We start from the raw sequence: 24,489 nt of genomic DNA, 5'->3' as shown, positions 1-24,489 counted from the left end.
AAAGGTCCTTTTCAGCTGCTCTATATGCTGTCAATGATGTAGAAATTATCACAGATGGAAACCACCTAGTTCGTAAAAGTAAAATAATTCCCAAAAGCCATTAGAGTGTGTCCAGAGCAGGGTGACCAGGGTAGTGAAAGGCCTCAAGGGCAAGACTCACAAGGAGTGGCTGAGGTAACTTGGCTCATTCAGCTTGGAGAAGAGAAGGCTGAGGGGGACCTCATCACAGCCAACAGCTTCCTCAAAGTGGGGCAGTGGAGGGCAGGTGCTGATCTCTCTGCTGACCAGCGACAGGACACAAGGAAATGGGATGAAGCAGGGGAAGACAAACAGACTGGACATTAGGAAAAGGTTCTTCACTGAGAGGGTGACTGACCACTAGAACTGGCTCCCCAGGGGAGTGGTCATGGCTCCAAGCCTGTCAGAGATTGAGGAGAGTCTGGGCAATGCTCTTTGTCATATGGGTTAGCTTTAGGCAGTCCTGTGAGGAGCAGGGAGTTGCACTCCATCATTTTTATGTGTCCCTTCTAGCTTGTAAGATTCTGATTCCTTTATTGCCTTCAAATGATGAGTGCCTCAGAAGCTCTTGTAGATGGTCCCCAAGCATATGGTCTTGTACTTTGTATCATTAAAAGCCATCTTACATCAATTACACAGTTCTTAGGCCATCTCATGTGACTGTAGCATGAAATGATGCTCTTCTGTGCATCACAGACAGATGTGGTAGGCACACAGGTAATTTCTGTAATAAGATCTCTAAGAAATAAAACAACATTGATTCGTAAGGAATATGACTGGTAACTTTTGTCTCTGTTTATTACTTCTTATTTTAATATAGTCCATTATAATCTTCCCTTACTTGTTCATAGACCTTCTCTATGACTTGGTCTGGAGATGTTTCCACTGATTATTAAATAATGAACTCCTAATTCACTGTGTTATCCTTATCAGACTAGGTTGTTTAATGACCCTGTCCGGGCTTTTTTTTGCATTCAGAACCACATTGCATATTAATCCCCTTCTCATTTACTTCCAGTACTTAATTCTGTTGTTCTTTCTTTATCAAGTTACTATCAGAAATTCTTTCTCAAAGGTCACTGAAGAGAGGCTGCAGAGCACGTATAAAGCTGTTTTCGTTTATGTAAATATTTTATTTGTAAATAATTGGCTAATATAAATTAAGAAGAGTATTATGTAATCCTGTAACAGTCTTACCCCCGCTATAAGATGCCTTTCATTAAAGCTTTCTTCCAAGCATTCTGGAAGGAGAACTGGCAAGGAGACCTTGAATTAGAGTGAATTCTATGTGTCATCATAAAACCAAAATAGCTTTTATCTGCAATTACAAATATATATGTAGGGATAGGGAATTATTTCCATCAGAGACTCTTGTAGAGAAATGAGAAGATTTAAGGGGTTGTGTAGCTGGTTTTCCTCATTTTCCAGTAAATACAAATCTTACAGACCTATGTTAAATTTTTGCATTAGACTATAGAACCTGTTTCTGCATCAGATACCAAACCACTCTTTACCAGAAAATAAACATTTAATTTTATAGGACACATACAGATTGGAGATTTCTTGTCTTGCTTTGACTCTATCAGACAGGAAGATGTTTGAGTTTGGTCAGTACAATTTATGGATTTGAAAGCAAATACTCCAGTGCCTTGCTAAGTGCAATTTCAGGCTATTTTGGATGTCCCCAGAATCTGTATTTGTTTCTTCTGTGTGGAAGGTAGGAGGCCAGTAAATGCATTTACTGTGGGATAAGGATGCATTCTCTTTTGAAGAAGGACATGAGGTATGTTTCAGACTTCATTGCAGGAATTTGCAAGTCATTCTTGGAGAGCAAAAATCAAGACCAGGACAGTTTAAATAAATCATTAATTCTCTTTTCATGATGATCTGTGACTTACTTGTTCTGTAGTAAACTTGTTACTAATGTCTAAAGAGAAGTGATATGCCTCGGTGGGATTGAAGTTAATTCTGAACATCTGGTTTTGGTTCTTTGTAGTTTTGATTTGATGTCCTGTTTTGGTTTGTATTTTTTTGCCTTTTATTATATTAGAAAATGGTGGAAGAGACATGTTGCTGAGATAGGGACTTGGTTTTTATTTCTGACTTGTATTAAGTTACAAGCTTAAATTTACTTTAAAAATCTTTTTATTAAATAAAACTATCCAGATAGCTTACCAATGTAAGACTTGCATATACATTTAATTAGTAAGACAAATAAAATAACTGTAGTGAATTAGAATAGAATCACAAAATCATTTAGTTTGGAAAAATACCTTTAAGATTGAGTCCAACTGTTAACCCAGCACTGCCAGCTCCATCACTAAACCATGTCCCTGAGCACCACATCCACACATCTTTTAAATACCACCAAGGATGGTGACTTCACCAGTTCTCTGGGCAGCCTGTTGAGCTGTTTTATTTTGTACCAGTATTCCATGTTAAATATTATGCTCTTACACAAATTTGATTCACAGACTGAAAGAATGGTATGACTTCCTTCTTAAAAATAAGAAAAAGCTCCTTTGCACCTTTAGTAACTTCAGCTCTGATCCTGTAAATGTCAAGGAAGGCCTCTCCTCCTTCCATTGCTACCTAGTGGCATTCATACAAATAAAAAAGCATTACTGTTAGTGTAACTTCTGTGTGTATAGATATACTTTATTATCCACTATTCCTTCTGAACCTCACAACATTTCTGTGACCATGCTTCAGAGCAAATGTCCTTGGCTGTTATCCTACACTATCTGTACCCTTTCTGGTGGAACTTTTAAAATTGTGTTTGCATTTAGATGTGGTGGCTCCTCCAGTACAGCTGGTTTTAACCTTCCTCTCTCCTGTTCTGGTGGCCATTAACATTTCACAAGCAAAGCATGCCTCTGTGTAGAAAATCCTTGCATGTATATATGTGGTTGGAGCAAATGCATGTCAATTGCCGTTCTTTGACCCTTTAAAGCAGCCCATAGTTTCCCGGGAATCATGTGTTGAAAAAAAACAGTCTTTTGAGTTTTTCTGATGTTTAAGTTCTGCCACATCAGTCAAAGGCTTGTGTTTTAGTAGCTAGTCCATGCTGGACTGGAGTATGTAGCCATTTCTGGAGGAAAAATACTATAGTGTAATGTATACTGTTCCCAGATATATACGTGGATTTTTCTGTTTGGTTCATTTAGCAGAGCACATTTTGTTCCCTGAACATCTGTGCTCTCATTTGGTTTTTAGCAGGGTTTGAGGAGCATCGTGTTGCAGTGACCTTTCCACATGGTGCTGCAGGGCTCAGGCACTTTGACTTATCCCAGGGAGACGTCGTGCTACAGCCTGTGGAGCTGCTGGCTGGAGTGGCCACCTCTATTCTGTCAGCATGTCCAGCTACTGGCCCTCCCAGCCAGCCACACAGTGAAGCCCAGGAGGCACCACTGGGCCTCTCCTGGGCAGAGCTTATCCTGCCTCCAGTCCCTGCCATGGCACCTCCACAGAGCAGGAGCAAAGCATAAGATGGCTTCCTGAGCCACAGGCCCCTGCCAGTGGGAGGATGCTTTTGCTCACCAATGGGGCTTTATAAACATCTCCTTTCCAGGCTCAGTCACACTCCCAAGGGACGGTGCTGGGCCATGACCTGGGCACCTCTCCCCTCCTCACAGAGGATCATTGTGCAGCTGTTCCCTCATTTCCTTTGTGGAAAGGCACCTCACGATCCCACACAAGACCCCATCTTTTCTCACTTCCCTCTCTCTCTTGCAATCCTTTCAGTGTAGGAAAATACATTCCCATGCTTAGGTACTCAAAGTGTTTGCCGTGTTCCACAGCCGGGATGATCTTCTCAAAACAGCGAACTGACCGCTCTGGGTATTGGCATGTAAATTAATGTGCTGACCTCGCAGGGAACCCATCCAAGCTGCAGGCTCTGTCCTGAGTTTCAGGATGTCAGCGGTTTGAAACTTTGGCCTCTGTTCTGCATCTCAATGATGGAAACCACTTCAAATTCACCATGGCATAGCAGGGCTGCCCTATCAAAAGTTGTTTTTCTACTTTTTTCCTGTAACAGCAGTCTGGCATTTAAAGCCTATGCTCCATTCCTGTGGGTTGTTTTGTTTTCTTCCTTTTGTGTAGATACAAGAGTGTAAGCACCTATGCTAAAAGTGCAAAGATGAGATATTTTTGTGTGTATTATTTAAATTAATTGTAGTGTACTCAAAACTGCATTGTAAGAACCCACCATGCTTGAATGGGATTTTGAGAAGCCATCTAGTCTCTTGCCTTTCTCTAAGACAAGAATAACTAGCATTCATGATAGTTTGAACATTCTCAAGAGTTCCAGTTTTCAAGGCTTCCACACCGTTTATTGATTTTCAGTAAACACACCTCAGTTGGCACTCAAGACTAAGATGCTTGAGGTATTGTTGTGTTCTTCTGAAACATCAGTGTGTTGCTCAGTAACACTCAGATAGGCATGGGGAGAATGGAGTGTGAACAAAGGAGGAGACATGATTTCTCTTCCTGTATAAATTCATGGTTTGTGTATTCTTAAATACTTTAGGGTTAGTTTCCCTATGTCACAAAACCATAGAAGAATCAGTAAAGAGTGCTGCTCGGTTTGTTAAATACATGTAGACTTGTCTGCCATCAAAAGAATAAGCACTGGAAAAATACCTGGTGGCACTGAGGAGGTGCAAAGAGCCTCCTGACTCAGGAAGATGAAGCAAGCAGGCATCAGGGAAAGACTCCACAGTAATCTTCATGCACACACATGCAGTCACTGCCTGGGGCTGCCTTCTGTGCTGTTGCTGCCATTGCTGACTCAAAAACAGGCATGAGAGCTCACAGGAAGAAAAGGCCTTCACACAGCACAACGCTCATCAATTTGACTTGGGGAGGGTCTGGACCCAACTCTGGAAATGCATCAATGTTGTCTTGTCCTGTTCTTGTGCTGTGATGCTGAGGTATCTGTTGTTGACCACCCTAAGATAGAGGGCACTGGGCCCTCAAGCTTTTTTGGGGTCATTTGTTATAGTTGTTCTTACGACTTTCTGTTTTTACAATTAGAAAGATGTTCCTATCCATGTTAGTGATTCTGTGAAAAATATTTTGGCTGGCTATGTGTTCATGTGTGCAGAGAATCAACTGTTTCTTCTTTAAACGTTTACCCCTATTTGTGGCTGATTATGCTCCATCTCATCAATTCCTATTTATCTATCAACTCCTACTGGTTCATTTTTGGTCAAAGTAAAACAGTTCTGGACTCAGTGCTCTGCCCTGAGCTCTTTCTAAATAGTTTTGTAGTCCGCAGGTTTCTGAAATGAGGTCCCAGGACTTAGGTGAAACTTGTACAACATGACTTAATATTAGGACAAAACAGTCAATACTTGCATAATTTTCTTTTGAGGTGACAGCTTTCCCTTCCTTCCTCTCAACTCAGTTTGTCCACATCCACTGGGCTTCTGTTTCTTTCTGCCTTTTCTTGTACTGATGTACTGGCAATCCCCTCCTGTCTCTGCACTCTCCAGAAATTTAGCCTATTAATCAGTCTAATAGTGTCCAGCGTGTGTTCTGCATTCCATCCCCATCATATTTTTGCATGTGGTGGTCTTATCTGTCACTTTGAGACCTTCTAAAAGTCACTTTGGGAATTAAACTCTTTCTGTAAGCAATAAAAATTAATCTAACGCATTTTCTCTATACAGTACAGTTGAAAGTACTGGAATGTTTTCAAACAGACAAAAGGCAAATGTTTTTGATGACAAAGGAGTACAAAGCATGTGAGCAGTGCTGTGATTGATCCCTGTCCAAAGGAAGGGCATCCTCACTCTGCCCCCTGGCAGAGACTCAGAAGATACTCCAGTTTATGCACAGAAGTGTTGGTTTGGGGATGCAGGTTATCCAAGGAAGAAATTAAAAGAATCTGCAAAGAAGTTTAAGTGGAGTTTCAGGTAGTGCCAGTAGCATCCAGCATGGCCCTGGTTACTCCAATACTCTTGTTTGTTTTCACAAACCAGTGCCTCACAGTTTCGGAGCGGGTGACCGCTGCGAGGAGACCATAACCTCTTGATTTCAAAGGAGCCATCGTTTCACTGGTGCCTCTGTGGTTAATGTAAGAAAGGTGTCTTGCCATAAACTTTTTCCGAGGTATTCAGCAAGGTTGGGAAGGGGTCGGCCCAGGCAGGAAGCCCTTGTCTGTGCTATAAAGAAAATAGCAAGCAACAAAATGAAAGCATCAAAGGACCAACAGGATGCGGTCCCAGGAGTCCTCTCTGGCATGTTAGTCCTTCTTGAAAGTTAGCATTGAGTGAAGAGTGACCTTAAAACTCCCTTCATTCAAACAGACTGGGCTCAAGTTTAAAGTTCAAGGCATTTTGTTTTTTCACCTGTTTCCTACAGTTTTTAAGAAACTTCTGAAGAATTAATGTGTAACTATATCTGGTCACAGAGCCAGTGCAGAGAATTTTTCTCAAGGGAAAATAATGTTGCTGTATGGAGTGAGAGAAATGGATACTTTCTGAGTTAGGTTTTATTTTGGTGAAACAACTTCTCCCAAACCCACTGAGAGCATGATTGCAAACAGCCCTGGAGCTAGTGTAATGCACAGCTCTGGGGCCATGCTTCATTTTTAAAAGAAGCTGGTAGGGTCCTGTAATTGTCTGATTTGTGCTAAAAAAAAAAAAAAAAAAAAAAAGGAAAAAAAAAAAAGGTAGTTTTTGCCAAGCTGCTGCTGCCACTTGGAGAGCAAGGTCTTGTTTTGGGCACAACCTGGGAACAAAGAGCCTGGTTTCAGCTTCATCTGCAATTGCAGGGTGAGTGAGCCAGCGACTGGCCGCATGGCTACCCACTCTTCTCTCATCGTGCTGGAGCTGTTGGGCCTCGAAAGGGAAAACCAAAGCCCTGACTCAGAACTCCATTGGTGGGTGAGGGTGGATGTGGATACAGTGCTGCACTAATGGTGAGTAGCAACCCAGGCTCCTGGCTAGCACCAGTTGTGAGCCACTTTACACCCAACAGCACCTCCCTGTGTGATGCTGAAACAAGTCCTCTGTTTTCTGATCTTTGCATCTTGCCTGATGAAGCAACTAATTACAGATCCCACAAGCGATCTGGCAGGTCATCTTTCATAGCTAAAAGAAATAGTTTGCCAAGATGACGGACAAATTTCACTCATGTTTCTCCATGGTATTGAATTTTAATGATTCTGGTATGAATATTTCATGAAAGTACTTTCTGAATGGGTTTGTTTTGTCCTGGCAGCTAATATTCAGTGTAAGTCTGGGCGGGTTTTGTTTGGTATTTGATGGGTTTTCTTTTCCTCTCAGGTGGTTTAGTGAAGGTAAGAAGTGTCAAACTGGATTAAGTGAGAACAGGCAACTTCTTGTCGGTGATTCAGCAAGGGGGTGCCATGTATAACTCTTTTCAGCTGCATAGTGGAAGCCTGTGAAATGACCCTCAAATACAATTCTGCTCTGTACTCTCCTGCCACAAGGTGGCTAAAACTCTTTTAAAAGCCCAGGATTTGCGAGTGCTTTAAGTGATGCTAATGCATATACAGCCTTTCTGCAGCGCAACACAGGGCACACTGGAGACCAGATTTATTGCGCAGAAAATTGTGTATGTCTTATTCATATGGAGCAATGATCAGGAAATGTTATTACCAAGTTTATTTCAATCTCTCCTTGGCTGGAGGGCTGGGCTTTGCTTTGTTGTTTTTTTTTTTTTTTTTAATAGACGGAGAAGTCATTGTGCTCAGCCTATCCAGTATGAGCAACAGGGCCGCTGTGGGGCACAGAAGTGCCATGGGGAGCTGTGGCTGAAACTTCAGCTTCCCACTCCATCTCCATGTGTACTGCCTGCTGAATCAGTCTGCTCAAAGGCTAAATCAGAAACACTTGCCCAAACCTGGGTTAACAAGTTCCTTTGTTGCTGTTGAATTCTGCACTGGGATGATGGGTGCCTTTCTTTAAATGGGTGATGTTTCCCAACAGCCAGCTGCTGTGCATCAGAAACAGGAAAGTTGTTTTCACCAGTTTCAGGAAATGGTGACACTCTTCTCTGAACTTTTTGGGAGCTTATCTCCAGCTGTACAGTAGGGACAGAGCTTTTGTTTAATGGAAATGAGGCATACCTTTTCCTTACAAATGCACCACTCACTATAGAGCTTTTTATGTGCGTTTTAAGTTTCCCTTTTTATTTTTTAACTTATTAACTCTGACAAGTAACCTCTTGGTTGTGAACAATTTAATTCACAATTCATTTTTCTGATTCAAAGTGAACACGAGTGCCCTAATCCCCTAATGGGAATTAATTGCATGTTTCAATGCTTAACTGTGATCCTTTCTCAATCCCCACTGGGACAAGTTTCTTCCTGAAGGATCTGTGTTTGTTATTCAAAACACAATCTGAAAGGTAATGATTTTTCTTATAAAAGAGACTTGGGCCGACTGAATATTAATGGTTTTTTTATTGTGAGGGAATGAGTTGCATCCAAGAAAAAAACTCGTTTATGTAAGGAAGGATAAATTACTCTGAAGTATATCTGATAAAATACGGGGAAAAAAATCAGTGTGTTCTTATTCCCCTAAGTGAAAGCAGTTTGCCAGTAAATGAAGGCACACACTGTTTTTGCTTGGAAAGCTGTATTTTGATACAGAGAAAAACTGTTTGCTTCACCAAAGGGGAAATTGCTTGGGTACTGAGGATTTTTAAATGACACTGTTCTCGGCCAGCAACACAGCCTTTTGGATAACTGACCAAACCTAACAGTTTACTAAAATAAGAGTAAATTGCAGAAAATAGATTGAATTTCTATTTACAGTCTGTTTTAAGTATTTCTCAAACTTGAAATACATTATTTAATAACACTCTTTCCAAGAGGAGCTGCACAGGTTCCTCTGATGTTGGGTGTCTAGCCCAGCCAGATGACTGCGGATGAGGCAGGCTCTGCCCAGTCAGTGACCACAGGTAAAATGTGGGAAAACATCACAGTGCAAGAATTGCTTCTACCCTACAGAAATGATGGAGGACAAACACAGCACAGCATGAAAAAATAATGCAGGAACTATGAAGGTACCTTTCCCCCCTGTTATGTTTCAGTAAAGCCAGTCTTTTATCCCATTTAAACCAATTTTGAGTGTTTCATGCTCACAGATACAACAAACGGTCATTCAAGGTCTGTTTTCAAGAGGAGGCTCACACCTGCAGACCAGCTACCCCCTCAAACTATACTTGAAGTGATTTAACACTTTGGGGTGTCTCTCTGGGGAAGAGAGGAGGAATACGGCTTTACCTGGCTTCTCTGCCAGCAGCCCTGGCTTCCAGTTTCTCCCTTGGCCCCACAGCTTGCTGTTCAGCATTTGTCTGTCACTCAGCAAGCAAGACCTCAGCGCTGGCATTATTGCAAATCCACCAGCACATCCATGAGATGACTCCACACCAGGTTACACTTGCTTTGGGGAGTCACTGAGCACGACACCACACACTTGCTGCAGCACAGCTCCCATAATGGTGAGAGAGAGAAAAATTAAGAAATATTTAGAGCTTTTCCTCGGGGTTAGGGATGTGTTGGTTGATGTTTAGGATTCCTTAGAGAATGTAATTTGGTTACAGCATAGGACTGCAAAAGGCTGACTTTTTCCTGGTTGTGACTGATGCAGTTGTCTGAAAAGTTTAAGATACTTGAATTGAGTAGCATACTTAAATGTGGTATAGGATTATGAGACCACTTTTGCACATGCTGGAACAGCCTTTTGTGGAGGAGGTGCCTTGGCAGGGCCATGGCTTTCCAGGGCACTGGTCCTGTGGGTAACGTACCTCTTTGTCTTTCAGCTGCTTTTGCAAGTACAATGGCCCGTGTCTTCGTCTACGGCACACTCAAGAAGGGCCAGCCCAACTACAAGCACATGATCAACACGGCCAAAGGCCTAGCGAAATTCCAAGGAAGGGGCCACACGGTGGAGAAGTATCCGCTGGTGATTGCAGGGAAATACAATATTCCTTACATGCTGAACATCCCAGGGACAGGCCACCACATTGCTGGGGAGATTTACTCTGTCGATGAGCAGATGCTGCAGTTCCTGGATGAGTTCGAAGGCTGCCCAGACATGTACCAGCGCACCCTGATGAGGATCCAAGTGGTGGAGTGGGAAGGGAAGGGCGGCGTGGGAGAGGCACGGGCAGCGGCCGATGGCGTCCTGGAGTGCTTCGTGTACAGCACGGCCACCTACCCGCCCGAGTGGGTCGGGCTCCCCTACTATGACAGTTACGACTCCTCAGGGAAGCACGGGCTCTCCTACGTCCTACGGGAAAGCCGGGAATAGAAACGGAGGCGACACGGCCTGGCCGAAGACATAGTGCTAAGCAGGTGTTGCTCGGTAACCTTTCCAGGAAAGCTGTAATACCTTGTTATTAAAATGCAGGAGCTCTTGTAACCTTCCCAACCCAGGAGCCTCAGTGCTAGCGTTGAAGTTCTGTAGGCCCAGAGCTGCAGACTCCTCCCAAGGCAGTCAGTGTCATCCTGGCCCTCCCAGCCTGCTGCAGGTAGCTGGGTTTGCACCAGGTGTAAAAACACTGTATGTGCACATCGGGTCTGGGGTCTAATTATTCCCTCAACATCCCCCTTTGCCTTGGTGCATAATAATGGTCCAGTGAAATGGACCATTTCATAATAATTTCATAATAATGGAGGTTAGTGAAAGGCAGAGGAATGATTTTTTTTTTTTCCCTGAATTGACAAATTTTCTTGCACTAATATCTGAAACTAATTTAAATGTCTAAAAGTAAAGCACAACTCCTATTGAATATTGACTTGTAATGGGTTCAGTAGGCTACTGCATGTAAACAGGGAAAGTTGATCAGGTCATTTGGTGCTTCTAGACAAATAGGAAATTGCTGGAGAAAATATAAAGATTATTCTTACTCTGCATTGCAATGGGTTTTTTTCTGAACTGGAAAGGTGTATTTTTAAACCATGTTTAGTTTTAAAAGGCACTGTCAAGAAATACTGAGAGAATATAAGAGAGTTACATTTAAAACTGTATTTTTAATTTTACATTTTGGGTTCTGCTTCTGTTCACAGTGTGACTGTAGGATTTGGGGAGGGGGGTGTGTTTGTGTTCCTCTGTGTGTGTGTGTGTCTGTTTTGGGGACTGTTGGGGACCACGAAAAGCAAATCTACACTGGAGCCATTGTGAGCACTTACTGTCAAGGTGACTTTTTGCCAAGCATTTTAATGCAGAACTTGCAACCATATGCAAACTGAGTTTCCTAATGGGGGAAAAACATTTATATACATTATAAAAATATCCAAAGGACCTGTATTGTGATTATTGCAACATTTAAATTGGGAAAAAAATATGTAAAGATATGTAAAGAAGACTGTTGTCCCCCTGACCCAACCAACTGTGCTGGTTTCTGTACAATCTGGAAAAACCATGGCTTTCTGTTGTTACACTCCTGTGCCTTATATTTTCCTTCAGCTGCAATGTTTGGTACAGTTAGATTGTAAAGCTGACAAAGGGATGGGAGCAGGCATTGTATGCCATATGAGCCAAAGTACCATCAAATGCAGCAAGATACAATTAAGAACAATACTGTACTTTTGCTTCACTGCCAGTAGCCCCGTGATGGCTGGAGGGGACCTGGGGTAGGGAATCAGCCTAAACTTTAGCAGTAGTGGGTAGGCACTGCTGTATCTCATTTAGAAAAGCTTTTATGTTGCTGCAATAAGCAAAACAAGCAACTTGCTAGTAGAATACTTGTGTCTCTTTACAGTCCTTGTCTGTTTAGGGCGACCTGCAGAGACTGAACTGTGCTCCTTTGGGAAGGGGTAAGATAGCAGTAAGGAGACTTGTAATGAGATCTGCAGGGTCTCTGCCTCAGTTTCTCCAACTGCAAAAGCATTAATTTTCCTGGAAGGCAGGTACTATCCAAACACTCTCCTTACTCATCTTGAGGAGTTTTATAAACTAGTTCCCTAAGCAGTTCCCTGGACTACATACTCCCCCTTGGCCATGTGATGTAGATAATTAGCAATGTCTCAATAACAGGAAGAATGCCTCTTCAGTCAGAAGTTTCAAGCAGAATCAAATTTTCCTGGTTGAACATGAGTCACCAGCCCTGTTACCAATTGTTTTCACCCTTCACCTTCCAGTAAAGGGCCCAGGCACCTCTGGCCACAGGGTTTCTTTCTGGGAAGTAGCAGGACTCTGCACACCCTGGGCAAGAAAATGAGAGCAGGCCTGCTACACTCTGGAGCAGTGGTCAAGGTCCCTTTGTCTACCTTTCCTAGCATTCAGGAGGAGGCCTGGTGTGAGGGACAACACATGCTCTCAGCAGTACCTTGGGGCAGCTAAAGACCTCTGAGAGCAGTGCCAGCTCCTTCTCTAAAGGCATCCAGTAATCAGTATCGAGAAGATAGGGGTGGGGAAATTGAGTATGGAGTTTGAATAAAAGAAGACAATTCCCTCACAACTTTAAATGAAAATACATGACAAATATCTGCACTAGCAAAATAAAGCCTCTAAGTGGTAATTTAAATCTAATTTATACAAAGCATTAAAAATACAATAATGTATAAGTATTTATAATATAAGTAATTCTGTAATAATTTATTATTAGTTAATAAGTAGTAATTAAATAAATATATATCCTAATTCAAAATAAATCTGATCAGAATTTAAGCCATTGGTTGAACTTGTGCAGCACTTATATAAAGGAGAACTGCTCAGTTTGCTCAGTGGTTAATTTTTCATTCTTGCCAGTCATTCAGTACAGCCTGGCTGGGGCCTCAAACCAGGGACATTGCTGTGGAGAAGACAAATCACATTTTGGCTTTTGTTGTGTTTTCTTTTTTTTTTTTTTTTTTTAAAGAGGCTTTTCCTGTTTCAAAGCAGAAATGGTATTTTATTGATTTTATTTGATCCTGAAAAATCAAAGCATTACAAAGGTTATGTACAAGTATTTCTGGAAGTAAAAATCTGGGATCTGTTGCCAAGATTTAACATCTGTGTTTGCTATCTTAACCACTGATACAGTAAATATGCTTGTATAAAATCTTGTGCATAGTACTGTCTGTTTTCTGTGTTGAATTGTCTTAATGTTACTTTACAGATAAAAATAATAAAGGCTTAGTTAATTCAACAGTGTGGAGGCAACCGTTTATTCCAGTTCCACCAGCAGATCTTCTTCTCCAACGGTGTCACCAGCTTTGCAGTGCACAGCTTTTACCTAGGGTACAGAAACAACAGAATTTAAACCCTCCCTCAATAAAATAAATGACTTGGCTGACATGGTTTGTATTGCACAGAGCACTCCTGTCTGCATGCATAGGGTGATGGCCGCTGTGCAGCCTGAAGAGACTCCAGGGACACAGATTCACCTGTGCTGCAAGGACCACGAGATGTTGAGTGCTCGACCTCCAGTGCTCAGAGCCCAGCTGAGTTTTGAGTACCAGTGCTTGACAAATGGTGTCCAGCCCCATCAGGGCATTCAGGCACCTACCATTAGCTGGTTTGCTTGCGACAGATACTTGAAGACATGAATGCCAGATAGAGATGCCACTTTTTTAAATTAAAATGCACTTTTTTCATCTTGTTGCACCACTGTTTGTTTTAAATAGAGGACAGGCTGATTCTTCAATACTCATATTGGGATGTTGCAATGAAATATTTCACCATTTCTTTAATTACAGTTTTCAAATACAGCAGAATTTTGGAATTGCAGCAATGAAGTGGGTTTCTCTCAATCTCCAGAGAGTTGCGATAGATGATTCAAATCTGAATTTGGATCCCTTAACATAACTGAACTTGACAAAGGGCTGTCAATTAATTGCAACTGTACTTGTAGATTAATTACATACACCTGTGCAGATTCCTGAAATTTAAAACACAAACCTCTTACACTAGTCCCTCATTTCCTCTATAAAAGGCTGCAACATGTTTGCTTTCCCTTTCAGCACATGAAGCAATAAAAAATACTTGAAGCTGTATAGAGTTTGTTTCCAGTATTAATTCAGAGCTCACACTGACATGCCCAAATCCTTGTTGAGCAAATAGCTCATTTTAATCATCCAGACACTACCCTGGCCTCCTGAAGGAAATGCACAGCATACCCAAGTACCAGGCTATGATGGACTCACTGTTGCCCATATCCGTGTTTGACAGTCTGAAGCCATGTGAGCTGTGAGCAGATCTCTGTAGCACAGGCACACTCACAGCACTGCTCCAGCCATGATGCTGAGCACGGGCAAAGACAGCGTGATACGTACAAACAAGGGCTTTATTTCAAATCGGTAGCTGGGCAGCATACCCAATTGCTGAGCCTCAATCTTCTAGGAGATGAAAGCAGTGTGAAAAACATTCTACCCCTTGCTTTTCTTTTTCTACAAAGCCAAGGTTCAACAAACACCGGAGCAAACCAGTGCTTCAAGCTCCCCAGCAATTTCTGCCGTGCAGCGGGGCCGGCTCCTTGTGCTGACCCAGGCGCAGCTGTCCTGGAGAAAGCAGGAGGCTCGCCAGTTCATCTCCAGCTTTCTCTCGTTTTTAAACCACCTGTAGCTGGAATAAACTCAAAATAGATAAAAACAAGCCACTTTTCTCACAGTTAAAAACAGGAAGAATGGGTTTGATACAGAAAAGGAATTCAAGTCAGGAATGAAAATGTGAACGTCTTCCAGCTGAAGACAAATGAACTGAGTTTCAAAACAGTTTCAAAGCATCAAAACATGGACTAACCGCCTGTGCCAAACATCCCATTCCTGTGGAGAGGCCAAGTTATCTTAGCACTCAGAGCCATGACTTTGCACTGCAGAACAGGAAGAATTCTGTTTAGCAGCTTCATTTCCACATAGCCCAAAACCTTTGTGCTTATTCAAATTCTTAACATTCTAAAGGTCAAAAAACACACTTGTAATTAAAATGGGTGCACCAAGGGGACACTGAATGGCCTGTGCACCTTTCACGTCCTACTTTGGAGGATTAATAAACCAAAAACAGGTTTTATGTGGCATCTATACTGAGTGAGTGGGAAATATTTATTATTCGGAGAAGTACAAGCAGGATGGTAAGGAACAGACCCATGGATTGCAGAACACCTTGGTGGGAAAGGGAAGGTTAAAGTGAAAAATAAATGGGGTGGGTGGGAGAGGGAATGGCATTTTAATTACAAATACTAGTTAAAACCAGTGGATGCAAAAAGCAGCAATAAGGGGTTAAATAATGGCAGATGAAAAACTAAATGCTTGGAAATATTAATCAAGTGAGAAAAATAAATTATAAAGAAATTAATGCATGAAATAAAATAATAAAGTGGCAATGTCAGAGCAAAAGGAATGGGAACATACTTCTCTCAGTATTTTTTTCTCTTGAGACCAAATTTTGCACTGGATGCACTGGAAGAGGCACCCAGCCTGGGTGACAATTTTAGAGCTGTGCCAAAAAAGCCTTTCTTGTAAACACACAAACAGTCCTTGGCATTGAGAGCCATCCTGAGATCTCAGCGAACCTTGCCAGTGGCAAACCCCATCCCTGCTCACAGTCAGGCTCCCTGCTGCCTCCATGCGGGCTGAAGGCTCCTGCCCTGGGGTTTGTGCCTCAGAGAGAGCAGAGGGGCTTGATCCCAGGCAGAGATGGGCTGGAGCAGGTTAGGAAATCAGCAGTAGAGAAGGATGTATCATCCAGATCCACACTATGCTCTCCCATTAGAAAGGATGGCTCTGGGGCCCATGACTAGGTGATTGTTTCAGGCTGTAAATTATAATCTGGCACAGGGAGGCTCTGAAGTCCCAGTTTGAGGTCTGACAGTCCTCAGACCAACTTGGGTTTAGTGCATGCTCTTGTCACATAAGCTTAACCAGTTCCTTGCTCAGAGTGCTGGTTTTAGCACATCCTACACTGCAGCAAAGTCCCAGCTCCAGGGCTGCAATGCTGATCCCTCAGAAGCAGGATAGGCTAATGCATAGCCTTGCAAAGCTTAACAAATTGCAGATCTAGGCTTGATACTTAACAGTCACAATAATTAAAAAATTGCTGTTTTCTCCCTCCTGCAAAAGCACTTTCTATGCCTTCTTCTGGGTGTTGTTTTTTTTTTTTAAATAACAAATAATTTGCCATTAAATAATTAATTGGCAAAGAGATCTCTCTTCTCTGGAAAGATGAAATTTGGAGCAATGGTCTACAACACCTTTCAATTCAACTCAGCATTGTAACATCACAGAAAACAAATAATTTAGGAGAAAGAGTTATATGAATTTCCAAAGCCAGTAAAACTATTTCCTGCTGTGCTGTCTAAGGCTCGGAACTACTTAACAGCATTCACAGCAGATGCAAATGTAACAAAATTAAAGACACCTCACTTTGAAAGACTTACAACAATCAGACTTAATTCCTTAACAACCAGAATCCTCCTTTTTTCCTTTTTAAATTCTATCCTGTTGACTAGTTGCATATGGTTTTAAGTGACCTAAGGTGGCTTACCTTGCCTGTTTTAGCAGCAATCATACTGTTCTGCATTTTCATTGCTTCAATTACACAAATCTCTTGACCTTCTGAAACCTGATGAAATTCAAGCAGTACAAAATGAGAATAGAGGATTTGAAATGTTCTAAGTATGATGATTCTTACGGAAAATAAAAGGATTATTTCATTAAATGCTATAAAGACTTTCATGACACAAGTCAAGTCAGCCAGTTACACAGTCACAACACAAATGACAATCACAAAACTGGCAACAAAATAAGGGGGAAAAAATTCAGCTGCTTAAAACTATTACCCCAGGCAAACCTGAAAGGCTCCTCTCCCATCCATTCGGCTTCAGATTCCACAGTTCAACATCAATTAAATGCAGAGCAAAATCTAATTTGTACATTTTTAGCCAGGGAACTTCTGCTTTGCTTCCCTGGCGCAGGGCCCACAGATACTCATACTGATTCAGAAGCCGAAAGCTCCTTGGCAGGTGTCCGGGGGAGCTTGGGCTGGAAGGTCCAGCAGCACCCAGTGGGCTGATGCTGAGGAGAATGTGACATCTCTGCACATGGCAGCCTCTGATGGTGGCTGATGACTTTGGGCTGACAGAAAGGAGCCCATCAGTGAGGAGCCACCAGCTCTCATCCACAGGGGAGGCACCGTGGAAACACATGCATCACTTTCTCCACAGCTCAGAGCTCTTCATAGGAAACCCTGAGGTTTCCTCTTTCTGTTTGTTTGTGCTCTGCTAGCGGTCATGTGCAGGCTCAAGGTCACTAGGACCCCACTGGGCTGCTCTGCTGGGCTCCCTGTGCCTCCCAAGTCAGATCCTCCCTCCACTGTCTTGAACCACCTTGCACAGAGGAAGCAAGGCTTGACAGAGGCTCTGGAGGCTAAACAAGGCATTTGGAATTTACCCAGTGTAACCCAGCAATTAGCTGTTCATTCCCCAAAGATGTTGCATGCCAGAGAGGAAGGGTGCCAGGACCTACATGCCAGGATGTAGGACCTGTACACTCCTATGGGATGCCTGGCTCCGGGTGCCCACTGCAAGTCCTTTCATTGGGCTCCTTTGTAGATGGAGTCTGCTATTCCCTCATTATGTCAGCAAGTTTGGGGGGCTTTTGCTCTGATGTCCCAGTTTCATGAAACTGGATAATCTGTAACCTGCAGAAATCTTGTTTATGCACTGTTGTATGTGCCAGTGCCAACAAAATGTTTGTTTATATATACACATACATATATTTCTCTAATTATATATAAAATTAATAATACATATTTAAGAACAAGTGTGTACCACTTGGGAGGAATATACTAACAGGCAGATGTGAAGTCAGAGATCGAATGTACATTGCATGAAGAACATTCCAAAAATTTAAGTAAAGCTATTTTTTCACTAACTGACTAAATACCACTGATATCTGCCTGTGAATTCTGAGCAAAACAAAACAAAACCCATTATATTAAAAGGCTTACACACTCCTTCTCCAACAGATTGGCAACAACAGTATGAGAGGTTTTGGAGGGTAAATATGGAAAGCATTTGCTATGGAAATATGGTGTACTAACTGGATACAAAGAATAACCAAAACCCAACACTTACCTTGCAGAAATTCCATCCTGAGCTTCAGGCAAGCAGTTAAGTCATTAGCAGGTGTCCAATTTTGTGAATAGTATCAAAGACTTGTTATTTCCCCTCTATTCCCTTTCCCTGTCTTTTGTCTCCTTCCTTCCACACCTGCTGCTCTGCCCATAGCCTTGTCCCAGCAGCTCACTCTTCCTTTCCTTTCTTCTTCTCCTCTCCTTTTCCCTACCTCATTACTTTTCTTCCATCTGCTCTTAACTTTCCAAACATTTCTGAGGTTATGAGGAAGCAATGAATATCCTCTTTGGATTCAAAGAGGAAGGGAAAAAAAAAAACAGGCAAGAAAGTTTGTTGGAAGAGGGTTTTTTTAAATAATGCTATTATTAAAATATGCATTTCAGAAACAACTTTGCCACCCTCTGGTTAAGCTCTGCTATCAGAGAGCCAAGAACACAGGTTTCTAGAGGTTGTCAAAGACTGAGATGCTAAGGACAGCAGACCTGAATTCAGTGGCCTAATTACAAGGCCATAAGAAACTCTCTCCTAGAGCAGTTACATTTAACTGTAACATGGCTTCATCAGGAGGATGGTGTGCAAATTAACCAGTCAGCAATTATCTAAACAGAGTTCTGGAAACACATCTATGGGAAAAGTAAGGCATTGTCTCAGTAGATCTAAAGTATGGTGCTAAAATTGCAGGAAGTGTTAGTGATTGTGGGATGGAAATATCCCTTAACCTGAATTTCTTCTCAGTTTCCCATCTTTCCCAAAATTAAAGTTTTTGTGGTTTATATAATGCATGCTGGGGCTGATGACAAAGAATGCAGTGTCTGGGAAGGAAATAACCCCCTCAAACCACAAAACTTATAGTTGAAGTGTCCAGTTAACATCTAGTCTTACTAATTTGAAAGGAAGGAGGCACTTTTAGCAGGTACCACGTGTGAAAATGCCGTGTCAGTATTTCTGATGATGTACAATTTGTTGAAAATTATCTTGGTGCAAGTGTCACTTAAGCACAGAAGTTTAATTACTGTTCTTATGTTAAACCTTTACAGCTCCACTCATTGTGTTGAAAAACGACAAATCCTAAAATTAGGCACTTGTATCTCTCTTTCCTCTTTTTCAGTCTTGGGCATCCTCCAATTTCTTTCATACTATAATTGCACATTTCATTTTGCCTGTTATTTAGCCTGCAAATGAAAACTGCAGAGATGTGTACAAGTTCTTGCTGTCTAACTTATTTAAGGATTTATATGGATCATTTTTAATGCTGTATTTTCATAGTATAATTTTCTTTCAGTGGATGGTAAACCAGTGAAAACCACCATCTCTACATTTCCATTTACAGTGGTCTCAGTGATGACCTAAATCTGTCAAAACTAAAATCAAACAAAAAAAATCTCATTTCTTTGAACCAAGTAAAGTAAAAGGACTCCTTTTCTTAAAAGAAATTAATCTCAGGTATCTTTTTCACAGAGTTTCACTACAGACAAATCGACCTTTACGCTTCTTGGTATATCAAAATAAATGACTGATTAACTGCTAGACCTGCAGTCTTTATTTTAGCAGTTCATTTCTGCATTGTACAGTTCAAAGAGTGAAAAGGGGAAAGAAACAAAAAAGAGAAAGAAAGAAAAAAAAAAAAAGAAGAAAAAAGGTCATTGAAGAGGAGGGTACTTAACATCTCGATGCTGCTAACAATTGTAATGTGAATTTGGGACCAGTCAATGGTGCTGTTTGAGTCACTCAGGGACTGCACGGTGGTTGTTCTCTCCGCTGGCCAAAAGGTTACACACAGGACAGGGAACTGTCTCCAGTCATTTCCCAACCAAGCAACTCACGCCACAGGGCGGAAGCAGAATGTGAGAAGCAGCAATGCAGACCTGCTCCCGTTGCACCTACGTGAGGACCACAAAGACTGTCTGCACTCAGAGATGGGGCTCTTTAAAGCTCAGGAGCACGAAAAGACGGTGCACACCCGAGGGCACGCTGCCACGGGATCTTTGTGAATATGGTACACTTTCTGCAGACTTTGGTGCGTAATGGGATAAAGACTTAATGATTGTGACAGGACGTCTCCCATGTTAGGCTTACAAAATGGTCACAAGCCCCACAAGTCTTTCTGATAAACCCAATGGGCACTGATGTATTTCCCCGCTCTCTGTCTAATTGGTGTAAAGTTTGCAGATCTGAATCACCGATCTTTTATCCAGCTTGCTGCGTCCTCTCCTTTGACATGAGGTCAGGGTTCACATTCGCATCCGATTATCGAAGTGGCACTCATTAACCGGCAGCCTGCCTCGCACCAAAATGAGTTCGCTGGAAGGGGAACTCGGCCCATTTACTCAGCAGATTTCAGCATTTTAAGGAGGCCTGAATGTCACACAGTATTGCTACGTTTTGAGGAGTTTCAGACATCTCCAGCTGATGATTAATTGTGAGTGATGGGAAATAAAATCCAGTAAAGCCAGCTGCTTGCCATGGTCGGCAAAATTACTATAATGGATATAGGCTGCCAATTTTCCAGTTTTACTGGCAAGTCTTCCAAGTGTAATTAAGGGAAGTTATAAATGATATGGAAATCTATCAAGTCCCATTTATTTTCAGAGGACCCTTTCCCCTGAGACTTTTATCTTCAAGCTTATAGTTTGCTTTGTTGTGCTAATGATTTAAACCACTTCTTATTTCTGATTAAAGCCCTCAATATCCTTCACAAGAAGTTAGATCCACTTTATTCAGAAGGATTTAAAGAAACAGAAGCCTTTTTAAAGTTGTGTTTGTAAGCCATGCTGAGCTCCCACTTCCTCTTTGGAGGCGTAATAGAGCATCCTCCATCTTAGGCACCTCACTACCATCTGGATTTCTGCTTCTGACAAACTCTGGGGACTGGGAAAGATTTGGTGGGTGAGAAAGGAGAGAAGAGTTTATTTATTAAAAAAATAAAATTTAAAAAAACCACCAACAATAAAACCCCAACTTGCCTCCCAATCTTAAATTCTCCAAAAACAAAGATTGTAGGTGCTGCTTAGACACCAGGCATTTAGCACAGACTGGTGTTGCTCACTAATGTCGTTTGATTTGGAATAAAAGCATGAAAATGATGTGCAAAGGCCTAAAATTGGAGATGTAAAGGATGACTGCACAGTATTCCATTTCTCAATTTCATCCTTCAGAGCCACAAAATGGGGGTGATACAGTTACTGGATGAGATTTACAGTAACAGCTGTGGTCTTCCCACACAAGGGAGGACCTTCTAATGGGCTAAGGTCTGTTTTGAACAGACGGGGAGTAGCAAAACAAGGTTCCCTATTAAGGGTGTGCAGTAATATTTCTGATAAAGAAAAGGAGTAGTGGTAGTCAGATTTCTTTAAAAGACCTAAATCTCTTTTCACTGTTAAAAAAAAATAAATAAAGCTATTTTAGAAAGTGCTAACTGCTAAATAAATGAAAGACATGTAAATGTAAGGGTTTGTTTTTTCCTTAATCTCCTCCCTGCAAACTGTAAAGAATGCATAGGAACCAGTGCCAGGGGCATATGGCTTTCTCCTGTGCTGAACATTCATACAAAAGACAGGTTCATCAGTCATTGGAGTATCTGGATAAAAAATTAGCTCCTGATGGATGGTATTTAGAGCTTACCTGCTGCTAGTACATTACCAGAGAAGCACAGGTTTTGAAACCCACATGACGTTAGAAACTGCAGACCATGAAATACCCCACATGCAGGCGCGCTCATAATGTTCGCCAGGTTATACAAAATAAGAAATAAGCTATTTAAACTCTCTGCCTAAAATTGGGCCCGCTGCAAGGAACCCTGGGTCAGCCCTACACAGGCCAATTAATGCACAGCATCTGCTGTATAGAAGCCGTGCATGAAGCACTTCCGAATGATTTCAGCAATTAAAAGAAAACTGTTTCCTGCCTGTTTTGACAGCAACTGTTTCAATGCAAGAGTGAGCACCAAATCATTGTGTGCAGCTGAAAAAATTAAGTCTCTTTTTTTTATCTTGTGAAAAGGAGGTGGGAGGGATGAAGATTTCTTACGGAATCGGATCGTTCTTTTGTTGTCCGACATTCTGTGTTTTTCTGCCAAATTAGACAGAAGGCTCCGAGGGTTTACGGGGCCCTCTACAGTATCACCTTCTGGTGCACTGTGGCTCCCTAAAAAGACGGATCAATATCAACCCTGCTGATTTGCCTACAAAAGTGAAAATCCCTCAATTACATTTTTAAGACCATTATATTTAGAACACAGGTGCTCTGATGCGGAACATTTTTAAGGCTCTTGGAGCTGAAGTGGAAAAAAACAATGACAGCCTAAAGCAAATACGAGCTTAGATTTGGTAAGAAGTGAAGTGAGAGTTGTATTTTATTGGTATCTCCTTCTTCATCTTAGGGAAGACACCAGTAAACATCACTCACAATTTCCACTATTCTGCAGCTTAAGTCCCTGTTGAGCCTTTTAAGTGAAAAGGGACAATGCAAGATAGTGCTATATGAAAGAGAGGTATCCTCTCTTGTAGCCTTCTGCAAAATAACTGCAAACAAGCACCTTCTTTATGCCTGTGCAAAATCTCTGAGCAGTGAATAAAGTATGCATTCACTATTTATGAAGATACCAGGAATTCTGTTTGTTTATTTGTTGTTTAAATGTAGTCCATGCTGGTATCATTCCCTTCCCAGATTTTTTTTTTTCTCTCTGATTTATTGGCAGCCAGCATCCAACAAGAAAACAAATCAAGAGGAATTGGATAAGCAATTCCTTGGCATTGTCCATTACCATGTGAAATAATTAGTGCAAGTTTTCTCTTCTTTCCAAATTAACTTTGAAACCAGAGCTACAGAACTGCAAATATAATTAGCAGCAATTAATAGTACTTGACAAATCATTACTAAACTTTTTTTGCCATACTCCTTTAACGAATAAAGCTGAACACAGCACATCCCACATCTTCTGACCTCTGACTGAAGGTCACTGATGTCCCCCTGACAGCAATCAGCACTGGTCATTGCACTCCCACTTATCCAAAACACACTGCCCCAACTGCCTCTGCCATCCCAGGCTGCTGGGCAAGAGATATTCAGGCAGAGCACTTCTGGGGCTATTCTTCTGCTAACTCGCTTAATCTGTATCCGTCAACTTTTTTAGTAACAGCTAAAAAGTTGCTTATTACTTGAAAAGGCAAAGCACACCACAATAATAATAAAAAAAAAAAGTATGAATTAATCTCAAAGGATTGGTAACATTTTTTCTCCTAGGTGGAAACTCTAATAGTATTGACTATTTCTAACTTATCGTAATAGGGTTTCCTTCTTAATTACACCATACTGGAACATGAATGTCAGACTGTGCAATTGCATAAAATACATAGTAAAATTTTTTTCAAGTCAAATATAAAAAAAACTACATTATTAAATATTATAGTTAATTTTTTTTTCAATGTAACTACAATTATTACTTGTGGCCCTATGTAATAAGAATGGTGAAATATTTATTTACTTTTACTCTGGATATTATACAACCATTAACATTTCCTATTTACCAACAGGGTTTTTTCCCCCAAGAGGTAAACCCCAAGAAAATTGTCAAATACATAGAATCATCAAAACTATGTAAGGTTTGTGACCAGGTTTTGTCAAGTTTGCAAATTCCCTTCAGCTGACAAGTGAAGTTTTTATATGCTCTGAAGAACAGGAGCAAGGAAAGGAGGGAAAGGGAAAGAAAAAGAAAAGACAGCAAAAGAAAAAAACGTTCATACACAAGAGAAATGTAGTATATGTTACTACATTACTGATACCATATTTATCCAAATGAAATGTGGAACTTAAGCAAATACATTTTTACTGTTTTACCCTGGATGTTGTTTCTCTGCTATAAATTCCAGGTAGTATAAGATTTTAAAAGATTGGTTTTTTTTAAGATTTTCAGGTCTGAATGACAAATACAACTTTAAACAACACACAACTGCCTGGTGGCAACGGGTAAGGTTAAAAATTCACCTTTTCTTTCACATGAAGGAATGAAGTAGTGACAAACAGAATTTAGAAAGCTCTTCTGTTTTGCCTTTTAGTAGTGAGTATTTCAGCAGTAGAGGTCAAACAAAACATATTTTCCCATAGCAAAAGCTTCCCAAGGCTTGTGAGATGGAAAAACATGAATAAAGATCTTATTAAAAACTATTCTTCTAAATAATAAGAGAAATTGAAATAAAATGCATGAAGCTGAACTGAAAGGTGAATGCAGCTTAAAACTTTTTTCTTTAATTATTTTTAAAAGGTGGAAACACAGTAGTGTCTTTTGTAAGTTACACAACTAAAAAAGCAGCCTTCAAGTTACCCAATTTTGAAATTACTGAGACAATTAGCATCTACATTTAACAGCTGACATTTTGGTAGGAAAAAATTAATCCCATGCAATATTAATGCCCATAGCTACACTAGCTGAAATCATAA

At 41.1% G+C, this 24,489-nt stretch overlaps 2 protein-coding genes across 10 annotated transcripts in view; one reads left to right on the top strand and one right to left on the bottom strand.

The window, feature by feature from the left end:
• GGACT (gamma-glutamylamine cyclotransferase) overlaps positions 1 to 13,131 on the top strand; it is a 28,140-nt gene extending 15,009 nt beyond the window's left edge. For 3 of the 6 annotated variants that reach the window (XM_004174733.6, XM_004174734.6, XM_072931589.1), the window contains one exon: positions 9,820 to 13,131. In XM_004174733.6, the coding sequence (XP_004174781.1) occupies positions 9,837 to 10,310 (474 nt within the window). In that variant the 5' untranslated portion in view covers positions 9,820 to 9,836 and the 3' untranslated portion in view covers positions 10,311 to 13,131. Of the gene's footprint in view, positions 1 to 6,799; positions 6,947 to 7,065; positions 9,499 to 9,819 lie in introns of those variants that run through there. The other 3 variants (XM_030276602.4, XM_030276608.4, XM_072931592.1) reach the window with 2 other exon arrangements.
• PCCA (propionyl-CoA carboxylase subunit alpha) overlaps positions 12,866 to 24,489 on the bottom strand; it is a 268,217-nt gene continuing 256,593 nt past the window's right edge. For all 4 annotated transcript variants that reach the window (XM_030276646.4, XM_072931569.1, XM_072931574.1 and 1 more), the window contains 2 exons: positions 16,464 to 16,541; positions 12,866 to 13,218 (listed from right to left, as the gene is read on the bottom strand). In XM_030276646.4, the coding sequence (XP_030132506.4) occupies positions 13,150 to 13,218; positions 16,464 to 16,541 (147 nt within the window). In that variant the 3' untranslated portion in view covers positions 12,866 to 13,149. The remainder of the gene's footprint in view (positions 13,219 to 16,463; positions 16,542 to 24,489) is intronic.

This window comes from Taeniopygia guttata, chromosome 1 (genome assembly GCF_048771995.1).
Source record: "Taeniopygia guttata chromosome 1, bTaeGut7.mat, whole genome shotgun sequence".
In the NCBI taxonomy this organism is placed as follows: Eukaryota; Metazoa; Chordata; class Aves; order Passeriformes; family Estrildidae; genus Taeniopygia; species Taeniopygia guttata.
This window is presented reverse-complemented; position numbering and strand designations above follow the sequence as displayed.